This window comes from Apis cerana, linkage group LG7 (assembly GCF_029169275.1).
Source record: "Apis cerana isolate GH-2021 linkage group LG7, AcerK_1.0, whole genome shotgun sequence".
In the NCBI taxonomy this organism is placed as follows: domain Eukaryota; kingdom Metazoa; phylum Arthropoda; class Insecta; order Hymenoptera; family Apidae; genus Apis; species Apis cerana.
The window spans coordinates 9,016,328-9,031,458 of record NC_083858.1 but is presented as its reverse complement, the minus strand read 5'-3'; the positions used below and the strand labels follow the sequence as shown (position 1 = coordinate 9,031,458).

At 32.4% G+C, this 15,131-nt stretch overlaps 2 protein-coding genes across 8 annotated transcripts in view; one reads left to right on the top strand and one right to left on the bottom strand.

The window, feature by feature from the left end:
- Positions 1–15,131, top strand: part of LOC114577732 (uncharacterized) — a 444,442-nt gene that overhangs the window by 198,862 nt on the left and 230,449 nt on the right. For 2 of the 6 annotated variants that reach the window (XR_009830535.1, XR_009830534.1), the window contains 2 exons: positions 6,741–6,913; positions 7,081–7,426. The exons of the other annotated variants lie outside the window; for them this stretch is intronic. The gene's annotated coding sequence lies outside the window, so the exon portion shown is untranslated. Of the gene's footprint in view, positions 1–6,740; positions 6,914–7,080; positions 7,427–15,131 lie in introns of those variants that run through there. 6 annotated transcript variants of the gene reach the window in all.
- The window catches only part of LOC107999292 (glutamate receptor 1), a 264,212-nt gene that overhangs the window by 75,126 nt on the left and 173,955 nt on the right, over positions 1–15,131 (bottom strand). For both annotated transcript variants that reach the window (XM_062077062.1, XM_062077063.1), the window contains exons 3-4: positions 11,663–11,790; positions 8,662–8,791 (exon numbers count right to left, since the gene is read on the bottom strand). In XM_062077062.1, the coding sequence (XP_061933046.1) occupies positions 8,662–8,791; positions 11,663–11,790 (258 nt within the window). The remainder of the gene's footprint in view (positions 1–8,661; positions 8,792–11,662; positions 11,791–15,131) is intronic.

Genomic DNA, 15,131 nt, shown 5'->3' with positions numbered 1-15,131 from the left:
ATAATATACTCATTGCATCATTATACGTCTATTATTTTAATTTATTATCTGAACAAAAAGAAATATTGGTTTAAGAAAAAAGTCATGAGATTTTTGCGGTCAACTTGGAAAACTTAATCGTTCTTTCCATGAATAATTGTAAATAATTACAAATTTTCTTCTATATTTTTGAACATTTTATGCAATTTTAAATCTAAAGAAATCGAGGAAATCGATTAAAGAAAATTTCGTAGAATTAAAGCAATTGATTCTTGAACATTTTCTAAAATAATAATTTATATATAATTCCTATATAATTAATATGCTAAATTAATATGTCTCTATTTCTCTATCATTCAACTATTGGTTCTCTTAAAATTATTTCTACAAGAAAAAATTCTATCATACGATTAAATCGCGATACTTTGATTAATTAACTATTTAGTTACAAAATTTCGCGAAATCTCAATCTCTCCCAAAGCAACCCCCTCCCCAGCAACCATTCTAATCGATCCGAGTTAACCGAGAAGCAACGCACGCCGAACACGTTTTCATTTAAAAAGCGGGCCAAGCATCGTCGAACAAATGATTCCATCCGAGCAAAAGATATTAAACATCGAACACCCGCCTCCCTATGAAACAGGGGGGCCGAGATCGCCGAATATATAACGTAGACCGTTGTTACACGTTTCCCGTTGTTGATTGATTTCACCTCGTTTCCGTTTCATTTCTATCGTCATTGTGCCCCGAACAATGGAAACAACAGGCCGGTCTCACTGTCATTTTAATTGGATTAATATTCCCATTATGGCGGACCGCGAGGCATCGACCCGCTATTATTTTATCCCCCCCAGTTGGAAAAATTTATTTAACCAAATCTGGTTGTTTCGATAATCGCGTTGAAACTGATCATCGTGTCGAGCAGAACTTTCATCGAATATGTGTTTACCTTTGCCGAGAGTGTATCAGGAAAACCGGTTTCAATCGTACGCTTTTCTTCTTACTTGCGAAGAACCATTGAATCCATCATGAAATGAATCGAATTAAACTCACCTTTTTTTCGCGCGTGTAAAAAACCCAACATCTTCGTGGATCGAAGATCGATGAAGTAATAACGCACGAGTCTTTGAATCGATATATATTTTTGGCGATATTTTGCGAAGTCAGTGATTTTGGAAATCGATTCGGGACACGAGATATGGCGCGAACACGAGTCACATTCCTTCTGTTCGATCTCGCCTGAAGGAAAGGATAAAGAGGAAAGAAAAAGTCGTCAGATTCGGTGGCCTTGAAAGGCCTTTGTATCTCGCCTCCGTTATAAAATATTATATTGTTTCGTAAGTTTTGGACGATAGAAAAGAAATCGTGGGACTGGAATGGGAATGGAGTTGTTATAAAATAAACTTTTGAGATATATTCAATTGGAAATAACGAATATAGTTGTGTAACATCTTGAGAGTTTCATACGTGATTATTAATATGAATGATTATTAAATTACGAAAATTTGTGGAAAATTAAATTTTCGTGAATGTGTGATTGAATAAATGAAGTTTGAATGAGTGTTTCGTGTATTTTCTTTTTTACTTTGCACATTTTGAGATTTTTGTATATTTAAGTTTTGCGTAAATGCACGATGAGCAGATTATTAATTATAAATGTGTAAAATATTATTGATTGTCAAGATGATTAAGATGGATTGTGAAATGTATTGTATTGTATTTTTAATATTATTGTTATTGATCGTGTAAGGACTGATAAATAAACTCTAATTAATAAGATATGTCAATTAATTATCATTTATATAAATAAATTTAAAAAAACAAGTTTTCAAAAGTTTTTAAATCTTTTTCCAGCAATAAATGAAAATGATAATAATTAATAAATAGTGCATGCACCAATCAATTTTAAATAAATACAAGAAATATTTAACTTAATAGCATAATTCACTTTCTGCCATCAATTTTACAATAAAAGTTAATTTTCTACTAAAAAATTTTATTGAGCTGAACTTCGATTCTCAACATTATCCCTTCTTTCTCATTTAATTAATTCTTATTAAATCTTCCTCTTTAATTCTTATTTAATTAATAAAAAAAGAGGCAAAATTAATTCGCATTCAAAACTAATATTCCTTCAATTCGACATTCATGTATTCTTTTTCAAGGATCAATTAACGGGTAATAGAGATTTCACTGTACCATATTAATTGTTGCATAATATATTTACCATTTAATCTAAATAAACGTCCATTTACATCGCATAAATCCGTATAAAGAGAATTTTCCCTAGGCATACATATCCACCGATAACACTCCAAGAGTTAATTAGATAAATTACAATGTATGGTGATGAAATAAGCAGCAACCTTGCGACAATATTGACAAGGCATGTACCAAGCTTAATGTATCGAAACTCACGAAACGGAATCTCGTAGCCACGTTTCGCAAAATCTTGTTTTTCTCGTTATCTTATAAATTAGAAAAAAAAAAAAAAAAGAAAAAGAAAAAGAAAAAACGGAATAAAAGATACTGTTTTCGCAACTGTTACAAGAGAAAGGAAATTTTTCGTAAATCGAATCATTCCAGCGGATAGGAACGTGGATAATTGCGTTTAGAGCGTTTCTGATAAGGATCTTATTTCAAAATTCGTCAGTTGAAAATAATTTGTGCGTTTATATCTTGGTTATAACTTGTGTGCAATCAACGTGAAATTTATAAAACGATCTCTCGAGATCAAGTTAGAAAGATTCAAGTTAGAGATCTTTTTTTACAATTTACACATAAATCGATTTGCATGATGTAATATAAAAATAATTATGATATGTAAATGATTCAGAAATCGAAACGAGATTGTGAGTATATGCATATGTACATTTATTAATATATATTTATTAATATGAATGGAAAAAATATATGAGAGAATTCTTTCTGTTCGTATATATATCTCCTTTTTTTTCTTTTTAATTCATTATGTATATGATCTTGAAATAAAATATGTTTATCATTAGTTTGACGCAGTTTAAAATGGTAATTTAATACAAGGTTGATAGTTTAGTCGCAGAATTGAATTAATAGTAGAATTAATAGTAATTATAACAAATATATACAAAAATTAATAAAATCTCGATAGAATTATAGAATGACTAGCAATTTTAATGAATATTAAGATCATGGCACTGTAAAATAAATTAATTAATTAAAAAATAAATGAACAAGAAATAAATTCATTCGACGTTAAAGATATTTATAAATTTCTCAAATGATTTATCATAAAATTTAGACAAATTACAAAGATAGTAATATGTAAATTTAACAATTATTTTTTTTTTATTCCATCATCGAGAAATATTAATTTTTTTCTTACTATTTACTTACACATCGTTTACTTTTCCTTCCAAATCATCATCGATTCAAATTCATCGAACGAACGATAACCAAAAAAAAAAAAAAAAATACACAAAAAAAGAACATTTTATCGGCCGTATAAAAACCAAATCTATAAATCGAGATTAAACTCCCAACAATTTACCTGTGCAATTACCCCTTCCGGTTTGAGCGCTAATCGAGCAAGATCGCGCGTTATGCAGATTAAAATGGAGGGTAAAGGGCAAGGCTGTAAAGGGCGGTCAGGCAGAGAGGGATGCACAAATGCAATGGTGCACGAAGGCCACCACAATGGTCCCTAAAGTATATTTACATTTGCATTCGGTAATTAAAGCCAGGACGGTGTTTCGGTGGATGGGATGGGATCCGTTCTTATCGTTCGTCCGTCGAAGAAGAGCAATTGCTCGGAATTGTGAATTTGGATTTGGAGCAAAGATGGATGATCGAGTTATAACGAAATTGGCACGAAGAGATGGTCGATGAAGTAATCGTCTTGGTTTAATTATTTCTCGAGATTCATCGAGTTGTGTTGATTGTTTCTAATCCAACAATCAATTATCCAAACATCGATCATCTGAATTATCCTAATTACCAGAATTTTTCAAATATCGATTGGATTTAAATATGGATTATTAGATATTGTCGTCTAATTTTGATTACATATTCAAACATTGATTATTCAGATAAATACATTGTGTCTGTGAGACATAAATTATTGTTTGGATTGTCAATATATTATAGTTAATTGATCTTCATGCCAAAGCGTGTCAAAGCGTTTTACCAATTCGGAATAAACATGAAACATTTGACTCGAAATATCTTGAGTTAATCAGAGAGATTAATAAATGAAGATAAAACGTTTGAGGGACTTATGTGTAATATTCAGCGTATTTCGATTTTAAGCATACATGAATTTTTTTTTTATTTTTCTGTTTCTGGAAATTATATTGAGTGAAAAGCAATGAGGATCAAAAGACAAGATGAAATTTGAATTTATTTTTATCAATAAATAGAATTTAAAATGTTTGCATTAATAGAATTGTTTGGATGATTCATAAATAATAAATAAATTAATAGAATATTTAAAGATTTTTTTATTTTAGATTATAGAAAATATAAATATTTTCACAAATAACGAATATTAGAAAATTTTTAAATTTCGAATCTTATGAGTTGTTGTGTTAACATTAAAAGTGATCCTAAACTTTTAATCGAGTGCATAAATGCAAGAATCTATGTATATTAGAATTTTCGTGATAAGATAATTTAATATTTACTATGTGATTATACGTACTTGCAAGATAATTTGATAAATTTACTTATTACGTAACTTTAGTTAAAAATATATACATGAATATGCTCGAATGGATGTTGACAGATTAAATCGAAACGATGATTTACGTTATTTCATTATTTAAGTATACCGATCGAAATCTATGATGCAGAATGATTCAGATTTTATGTTGATGCAATCTTACAAAAAGTTGTACAAGATCAATTCAAAGATCAATCATTGTAATTATACGTGATCGATATCATTTAAGGAAAATCGGGTTTAAAATTTATGCAATGATTCAAAAAAAATAAGAGGATTTTTTTTTTACAAAATCATTAATGATAATTGACTGTTTAACATTCAAATAATATTTATCGAGGAAAATATGTGGAAACAATGTTAACATAATGAACCATTGTAAAATAACAATTTTATTCGTTTCGTTATTCGAATAATATGACTCTTGATTGTTAATAAACCATAATAAGCATAAAACAATGCGGTTCAATTCCCCCTAATATGTTAATTTTACGAATTATGATAATTATTGATATTTTACACATCAATTAATATATTACACGCATGAATATTTCATTACAATTTTAATTAGAATCCTTTAAATACTTTAAATGGGAAAAATTTTAGAGAATCCATGAAGAATTTAATATAAAAATTTATCTCAAATGTTGTAACAATTGTATTCAATTTAAAGATCGTAAAGTATGTTTTATATATTATAATTATAAAGACTCGAGAAATACAAATTTTAATTCGCAATCTGACATGAAATCGATGATAAAAGGTAGAGAAGAATACGAAAAATTCTAAAAATTTCTTCAAAAAAATTTTGAGAATAATTATCAATTGGACCATTCTGTTAATTTCTGAGCATTTTTAATCCTCCGTTCGTTAATATGAATACAAAAGCGTGATTCCGCGAAATTTTCAATTATATTGCCCACAAGTAGCTTAATTATAGAATGTAACGATCGTTAGAGGAATTACACAGAGTAAAATCAGCGGTTCGAATGATCAACGGGGTTACGCAAATGGCGAAAGTAAGAGGAAAAACATCGCCTTGAATGGCTCGATCTTCGAGGCCAAATTATTTCCTCGAACGTTTCAATATTGTTGTGAATAGAAATGCATTTTAAGCTTGTGTTCATGTATCGAGAAAAATACGATTAAAATGTGATAGTATACTAAATATGTACACGATTTTAGGTGTCATTGAATGTATTTTTGAATTTTGTACAATTTAGATTTCCATTTATTTTAGAAGTAATATAAGTCCATATTTTTTCTTTTTTATTGATCCTGATAATTTCTTTAAATAGGTGTAAATTTTTTTAAGAATTAATTATACCAATATCTTCTTTTCAAATATTATGGATCGTGGATTTACATTATTCTAAAGATGAACGATAATTCTATTTGTTAATTGCAGTGTATATATATAAATGTAACGTATAAACGAATACTTTATTAGATAAAAAAAAAATTAACATGTCTGAGTGATTATGTTCATTTTATTGATCAAAAATGGCCTTGTTTCTTAATCATAAGGAAAATAAGATATTAACATTTCTCATTCAATGTGACATAAATAATGAGGATAGATAATTTTTTTTTATTGCATTATTAAATTTCATAATTAATTAAAATTATATTCATTAAAAATAAATTATAAATAGTATAATTATACTATTTTATCTTCTTTTTATAATTGCAAAACTAATGACACAGTACTCGTCATTTAAATTAATCGTTAATCGTTATTTTTCAGTAAAAATTTCGATAACATTGAAAGAATAGAGAAACGCCTCCAGTTCTCTCGGATCTTATTCATCGCTATTATTTCGCTTATTTCCTTATCCCATTTTTGTACTTAACAAACATCTACATAAAAGTAGTAGGAAATAATTAATATTAATCGCACACATGACTCACTGCAATATCCTTGATAAATATTCTTTCTAGGATATTCTATCTATTCTATTCCATTTGAATAATCATCTATTCTATTTGAATATTTGAGATAATTACTAGTTCAATGTCGATTGTCGGATTTTTCCTTTTTTTCTTTTTTTCTATCTTTTAGATTTGTCAGAACAGGTGAGAAGAGATGAGAAACAAGTGAGGAGAAATAGCATGGATCGTATCGTGTCCACATGGTTACGAGACTCAATGTCGCCTATATTTTCAGTTTGCACACCGAATTTTCGCGACAGACGCGAAAAATCTCCATTTCTACGAACTACTAGACCGTGTCTGGTATGTATGAAATTAAAATTAACACAGCGTTGTAGTTAAGCATGCAAATGCATTTCTTTTTCGTGCACGTGTTAAGGATCGGGGTGCATGATCATTTCATATTCACGAAGATGATAAACATCTTTTTTTTCCTCTTTATTTTACCTTTCTTTCTTTCTTTTTTCTAGTCATATTCGCAATCTATTTGGAATTTTTTATTATTTGAAAATTACGTGGAAGCGACCAATCTTTTGTTAATTTCGATGTACAATGTGTGCGTATGACGATTATACATGCAAATATTATACCTCCTTCTTACGAATAAAGTGTAATTTTGAATTTTATCAGAGAGAATTTATGGTCTACGGGAAGCAGGGGAATTTCGAAGTTTTCGAAAGGATAATAACCTTGAAACTACTTATAACTACTTTTATTATTTTAGAATTTATGCGTAAAAATTTACAATTGATATCAAGGATATGTATGAGTAAAATTTTAAACAAATGAAATAAATTTTGTTTGATTCGATCGAAATTGTGAATTATGCACTATTATTTATTCTTATCTGAAATATATATATACTCAGTCTTTCGTGATTCATTTTTATTTTTCTTCCTTTTTTTTTAATCTAATGTTCATTTATCATTATTCAAAATATATAAGACGTATTTATAGATGGTAATGTATACGAACGTTCATTTATCTCTATTCAAAATATATTAAATGTCTGGTGAGTTATGAACGGTAATGTATACACATCCCTGAATTTCAAAAGAATCCATTCGAAAATGTTCAATCCTTTTTTCGTCTCTTTCATTTTTTTCTTCTTTTGCGGTGTTTAAAAAAATAAGACAGAATTGTTCGAATCATTTTAAATAAAATCACAGTCGAGTCATTCCCTTCCCTTTCTTCCCAAATTTAAATTTAATATTTATTGTATAACTGAGAATCGATGGTGGAGAAGAGAAATGAAAGAAATGTACAAAAAAATTGTTTAAATAATTAAAATAATCATAGAAATTCGTATTTAATTTCAATAACAACTTCATTTACAACGATCTATTAAAAAACTCATTGCATAGATTTCACAATTAGCAACGTTATTCTATCAATAAAATCTTATCAATCATCTGACAAATTCAAAACTATTCAATCTTATCGTCGATTTATATCGAATCAAAGATATAAATTATTTTTCAAATCCAATATAATATTTCAAGTACTCTAACGAACTTCCATATTTCCAGAATTTCCTTTTCTCAAAAAGGAAAAACTTACCCTATTTCAAATCAAAAATTACCATTTTCATCTCTTACGTTTTTTTTTTTTAATCCGCAACTCAAGAGAACCATCGTATAATAAGAAACGCTATTTCCAACGTATCCATTATTATTCAAAAGCGCGCGAGGTCAGCGAATTTGCATACAGCGGGCAGTGAAACAGTTTTCCACGTCCCGAAATTTCCTTTCCTTTTTCTCAAAACGAGCCACGTCCATCATTTCCAAAATCGGAGATACAAATTTTACTTTTTTTCTTTTCTTTCTTCGAGGATACATCGCGAAAAGAAAAGCTATTTCCGTACGTCCGTATCCATTACGTATTCAAAAGGGCAGTGAACGTCGTCGATTTACCCTTATATCGCGCAACGAGGGGCCACTAGGGAGGGGGGGGGGCACGATAAAAATGGAGAGCCTCGACTGAGAGCGCGCGCGCGCGGATGGAGACCGCGTAAAATGAGAAATGCATGAGAGAAAGGGGAGCCAACTTACCGTCGTGGGAGTCGTAGAGGTAGATGATTTTCTTCCATCCGTAATATCGCACTGTGTCGATGATAGCGCGATGATAATCCGGACGCATGCTTATGGCGAAATCCAGGAGACCGGAGGACGGTGTCAGAACCTGTAACACGCGTGTATCTACCTAGAATTGGAAAGAAGAGGCGTTTCTAAAGAATTCTAGAGAATTCTAAAGAAATCGTGATGAATTTGAAATTTTTTGCTCCTATAATTTTCCAATTGGATAATTTTAATTTAATTATTAGGAAGATTGTTCTATACACGTGAAAATGTAAAAATTACATGGTATAATCTTTATCGTTTAAACTCTTTTTGGGGAGCGATGGAACAGAATTGAACGATCGGAAAAATAATTATTAAATCGTTGATGATCTTCAAACTAATTTTCGAATGAGGAAAAAAAGAAAAAGAAAAAAACTGTATACTATATTTTCCGCTTACTTTCACACATAAAGGGAAACCTATCCTATTGAAAAAATTTACTCGTATCCAATTAGAGAATTAGCCAATTCCTATACCCCATTCCATAGTCGAAAAGTTTTCCAAACACGATTTCGAATCGAGAACAAAGCTTAAACGACAAAAAAATTTTTTTCGACTCGCTTTCGCGCACACTAGAATCACTTGGCTGCCAGCTTACAAATACAAGATCACGTATACACGTTTTCGCTTTCAGATTTTATTCATCCGCGAACGAAACTCGAGAAGCGTTGAATGGTGTAGTTTCCTCCGAGGTGGAGGGCCAACCGACGAAAACCCGGCACGATAAATGTAATCGTAAATAATTACGACGCGCGGCGTGGCGTGAATGGCGGTCTATTTGAAAGCTGCTCCCGCAACGTGATATTGGACTGTTTCAAGAGTTTTCTTGTTGGCGAGGTAACCGGTTGATTTTGAGTGAATTACGTTTTTGTTCAGGGAATAGTGGGTAGTATACTTTTTCTTTTTTTTCTCTTTTGATATTCACAAATAGCTACAGAATGCTTTTCTACTAGAATTGTCGTACGTGTAAAGAATAAAAATAATTAGTTAAGAAAAATGAGATAAATATATGTGTAAAATAAAAAATCGGTATAGGCTAAAGTAAGTAATATAAAAATCAAGAATAAACAAATTGCATTAATTTAACAAAAGAATCGATTCATAAATTTATATAATGATAAAGCAATTTCGAATCCAAGCCACGTAAATTTCGATCTATTGCCTCCACCAACAAAAGCTGGAAAGGAAAAGAAGAAGCAAAGGGAGAACAAAGGAAGGGATAACGCAACAGAAAGGAACAGTCATCGCGTTTCACAAGATGTTAAGGGAAAATAGCACAATAACATGGAGGGATCGGTGGAAATTGAAAAAGATCTCTTATAAATGGCAGTTCTCCTGCGAGCTGTAATTGACTAGCCACGTAGGGGGTAACAGAGAAAAGTAGAAAGGAGAGAATTGAAAGACAGAAAAAAGAAGACAGAGAGAGAGAGGGAGAAGAATAGAAAAGGAGAACGAGAGAGGTTTCGAATTAGCATTACCACGCGATTAGCATTTAAACAACATGAACGTTCGTTACACGATTGCGTGCTCGTACAACATGTCGAAACAGATAAAAACTCACACTTACGCTCCAGATATACGGGGGACCGCCATTCATCCAATATGGACGCGCTATACACGTTTCGCAAGTGGCGCCACCCGACAAATACAGTCCGATGCGAGGAATAAATTTTCGCCCTATCCGATTCATTTCGAGGGTCAGATTGTAATATGTTCGTGCATATATTTATTTATGTACAGAAAGATATAAATGGTCCTGGGAAGGGAAACGTGGACGATAATTATCTACAAACAAACAAACGATAAATTTTTATTCTATCTCGATTTCGATAATCATCACGATTTCGATTTCGATTTTCTCTTGCGTGAGATTTATGTCTGCGCGAGAAAAAAAGCGAAAAGAAGAACGAAAATAAAACTTGTGAATGATTAATGATATATATATATATATATATATATATGAGATAAATACCGTAAACTCTGGCCTGTTGGAAGTAAGTGTATGTGAGTGTGTAGTTAAGAAGGTGTTTACGAGTCAGAATGATTTATTGGTAATACGTTTGTACATACATTTATGGATGAACCGTAGCTATGTAAATAATGAAAGAGTAGATAGAAAGAAAGAGAGAGAGAGAGAGTACGGTAATTGTCGATAAACATCGACCGTAAAGATGAATCTTTATCGATCTCAAGGCTCTTGTTTCTCTCTTTCCGAGTGTGTGTTCGTAGCACGCAAATTTTGCGGGACGAAAAGGAAAAATATTTAAACGAGGAGGAAAGAACAATGAAAGTAAAACTGGCGAGGTATGACTAATGAGATAGGTATGAGGATAAACTTTGAAGAATTTCTACGAATCTGACCTACTGCAAGTGAACGTAAGTATGGTAGTTAAGGAAGAGTTTACGAGTAAAGTTGGAATGCAAGGAGATGAAGTTTTTTTGTTGGGTAATTAAGTTGGAGGATAAGTTGAATTAAAATTCTTGGGATTTTTGATACTTTGAAATTATACCTTTTCCCCGCCCTCCCCCCTTGGCATTTCTTCAGTACTTAAACGTTCGTTATTTATTATGTTTTTATATCTGATACGATTTATCTTTTCTGTCCTTTACGACTTTTGTTCGAGTTGTATTACAGTTGATCGAAAGTAAATACGATCGATTATTCAAACGAGTATGAATCACATTATATGATGTGTATACGTTTTGAATATAATCAATTAATTTCTTCGTATTTTCCGTGGATAATCGAATCATACGTTCTAAGAAACAACTTTTTCATCCAAGCTTCGAAAAGATGATAAAAATAAGCATCGAAGGCCGATAAGTGAAAATAAGCGGATATATAGGGGGTTGGTGGGTAAGAATAAATATCGGCGGCGATATTATAAGTTTTTATTTACGGAGCCGGGGGGGAAAAAAACGTGCTATTTACCTTCTCGGGAAACCAGGGCGTCACGAATGGCATTTGAAACGTATTGCTGTAGGAATGAAGGGTGTCGAACGAATCCGGGCTGACGGCGCCCAGCATGGAGAACACCCCTCTGCTGAATTGACTGCAAACTGCAACAAAACGATCAAGTTGTTAAATTTTTATTTGAAAATTTAACAAAAATAATTCGTACAATAGGAGGAAATTCGAATTCGAATTTTGAAAACGAGAATTTGTCCGTTCATACGAGCTTATTAAAATCTATGACAATGAAATTCAGGAAAAAGTGCAATTGATATTGTTTTTAACGTTTTATTAAACGTATTTGAAATCTTGAATAGCAATAGCAATTGATTGGAAAATAATAAAATTAGTATGAATTTCTTTAAATTGATTTATTCCAATATCCAAATTATCGTGGATGATTTTTAAGAATTAAAAAAACTGAAATATCATAATATATATTGAAAAGTTTTAACTAAAGAATTCGATATATATATCTAATAGATAAACATAAATAATTTCAATACAGCATAAAAAATAAACAATATAAAATTAAAAAAAAGAAGTAACAATAAAATATTCCAATATGCCTCAAAAAATAAAAAAAAGAAAGAAAACATTAAAACGTTTCAACTAGGAAAAACAGTTTGAACGATATAAAATTTTATCAACGGAATAAAAGTTTATGAAGTATATCGCAATATAATCGTAATGAAAAAAAAGAGAGAGAGAGAGAGAGAGCGAAGAACGTTTTAACGATAAAAAATTAGAAGACAAGAATCACGTGTCTGACACTGCAACATTCGTCGTTAATTAACATGGAAAAATGATCGTCACCATCCCGCGAGACGCGTTCTCCGAGACCTTTATCGAGTAAACGAAGCGAATTTTCGCGAGAATCATGCGAGAAAATTCAACAAATCGGGTTGGCATTTCACGCGTAATTTCATTCGCAGCCATGTTGGCCTCCACAGTCGTAGGACGCGTAATATCTATTCAAAAGTGTCAAAGCATAGTCAGAAGTCCAATAACTCTGTTTTTCATTATTGGGTCGCGGACAAAGGGAAGGGAATTCCATCGTGATTTTTTTCTTTTTCTCGCGCGTAATGCGCGAGAGCTCGTGTCGAAACACCGGATACCGACGCATTAGCATTGAAATTTTGTTCCATCAATGTTGGTAAAAAAAAAAAAAAAAGAAAGAAATTTGCGAAGGTGAAATTTTAATATTCCATTTCTGTAATTTATAATTCCTTTAATTCCCACTTTTTCGATCGAGATAATATTTGACACGTGGAAATTATTTGCCAAAATGTTTCAAGATAAAACCGTTCGTATTGTTGATACTGTATAAATTTAATTCTAATTAAATGACACGGGAAATAATAATTGTTTTGTTGTTTAAACTAAAAAGATAATTTTCAAGATACTTTTTCAAAATATCGAATTTCTTAATATTACATTTTGCTAAAAAGAATTCTATAATTCTTATAAACAATTCTTTAAATTTAACACTTTAATACCGATATTCCAAGTTTAAAGTAATAATTATTAATCCCCTTTTCCATAAGCCACTCCGAGAAAATCTCAATCTTCTTCCTCTTCCACCAAAATTTTCACCGAGTCTTTCCTGAGAGTCTCCGTAAAAAGAGCCAACTCCAACCAGCAAAACGTGTCTAGAATCCTTCTCCCAAGGAGGCAGTGTTTTTCGAAAAGAGCCCGTATACATGTCCAAAGCCGATAATAGGTCGGCCGTTCGGGGTTGATCATGCATCCCTCCCGCGTACTAGACGCAAGGGTGGCTGCATGCAACACACGGCATCGCATATCGATTAGAAGGTGTCCGTGACGAACGATTCTCTCCTCCTCTCGACAGCTTTGCGAGAGCAGGTGCACAGCTAATAAACGTGAACTCCGCCAAGTCGCATAATGTGAATCGGTTAACCGATGGAGCAAAGTGGCGACGAAATGGAAGAGAAGAACAAGTCTAAGGGACGGGGAGAAGAAGTTTTAACAAAAATTTTAATACTTTTTTTATATGAAATTTTTTCGTTAATACGAATTATAAGATCAAGATAATTAATAATAAGAAATTTTAGTTTTGATCTTTCGTAGTCTTCACTTCTCGAGAAAAGAAATTTGTTGGGAAATTTTTATTCACTCTTAATAATAATTTATATCATGGTACACTTGTAGAATTATTTAATTGATTTGAACAAAACTTGTAACTATTGAAAATAAAAATAAATTTTCTTTCCCGAAGTGATACAAGTTATCTAGAATTTTATTTCTTTTACTTCTCCTAATTAACATCCTATTGTTTCACCGCGCTCGATTCGATTAAAATCTGTATTCTTTTATTTGCATCGCGGATCGATCTATCCAAGTTTCCACACAGTGGTAAACAAGCGACGAAAACGGGGCAAACAGATCAGCGGCGGCATTCACCAATGGGTGGCGGCGAGGGTGGTTCGTCGCGAGATAAATAAGATCGTAAATAAAGGGGGCGCGCGGAACCGCGGCGGGAATCTTGATAGGGGTTGGGGAAGGGGGCCCCATCGCGGAATTAATAATGATGAAAGAGCGAAGGGACAGAGCGGAGCGTGCCGTGTATACGTCACGATGCCCCATTATGCTTATGAATATAAATGCACCCTTGGGGGTGGTCGCAATAAATGCCGGCCACAGCGGATCCCTGAATTCTGGCCCAGCCCCTGCTATACACGCGGCGCGCTGCCCGCGGAACAACGAAAATAAAAGGCCGGTCGCCGCGCCGCCGGCCAGTTTTTCTTCCTTCCCTCCCTCTCCCCCCCTCCAGAGAGTCTCTGTCGTCCTCTGTACGTCCGTGGTGGCTTCCAACCACCCTCTCCCCCTCTTTTTTTTTCTTTGCTTTTCGCGGGGCCGCGACCACGAATGGCACCGCGCACCGGCCCGGCATAAAAGAATAATTAAAATAAAGTAGGCTCCGCGCAATTCTGCCGAAATTGCGGGCTCGGCTACGTAGTAACGATAACAACGAGATGGTTAATAAGGGAGCGGGCGCGATTCCAACCCCATCTAATTACGAGGGCTGAAGGAAAGAGTATTTTATCATGATGTGGAAAATTGTTGTTGTTGTTGTTTTTTTTTTTTTTTGAATTTTGATCGATGGAGAGGAATAATTCTCCTTTCTGTTTCTAATTTTTTAAATTTTTTTTGTAAATAAGGGAACGCACGATTTTGATTCGAATATGATTAATTGAAGGGAATATCGTTAGATGCAAGGGAAATTATTGTATGTTGTTGTAAGATTCGTGCAGGAACTGGAAGAAACATATTGCATTTTGTTGTAACGTTTTCTTTTTCTTTTTTTTTTTTGTGAATTTAGATTTTATTCGACGCGAGGAATAATTTTCTTAACTCTTGTTGCCCGGATGCTTCCTCCCTTTTCTTCTGTTCTTAGTTCGTTTCTTTTTTGTTCTTTCTCTTTGTC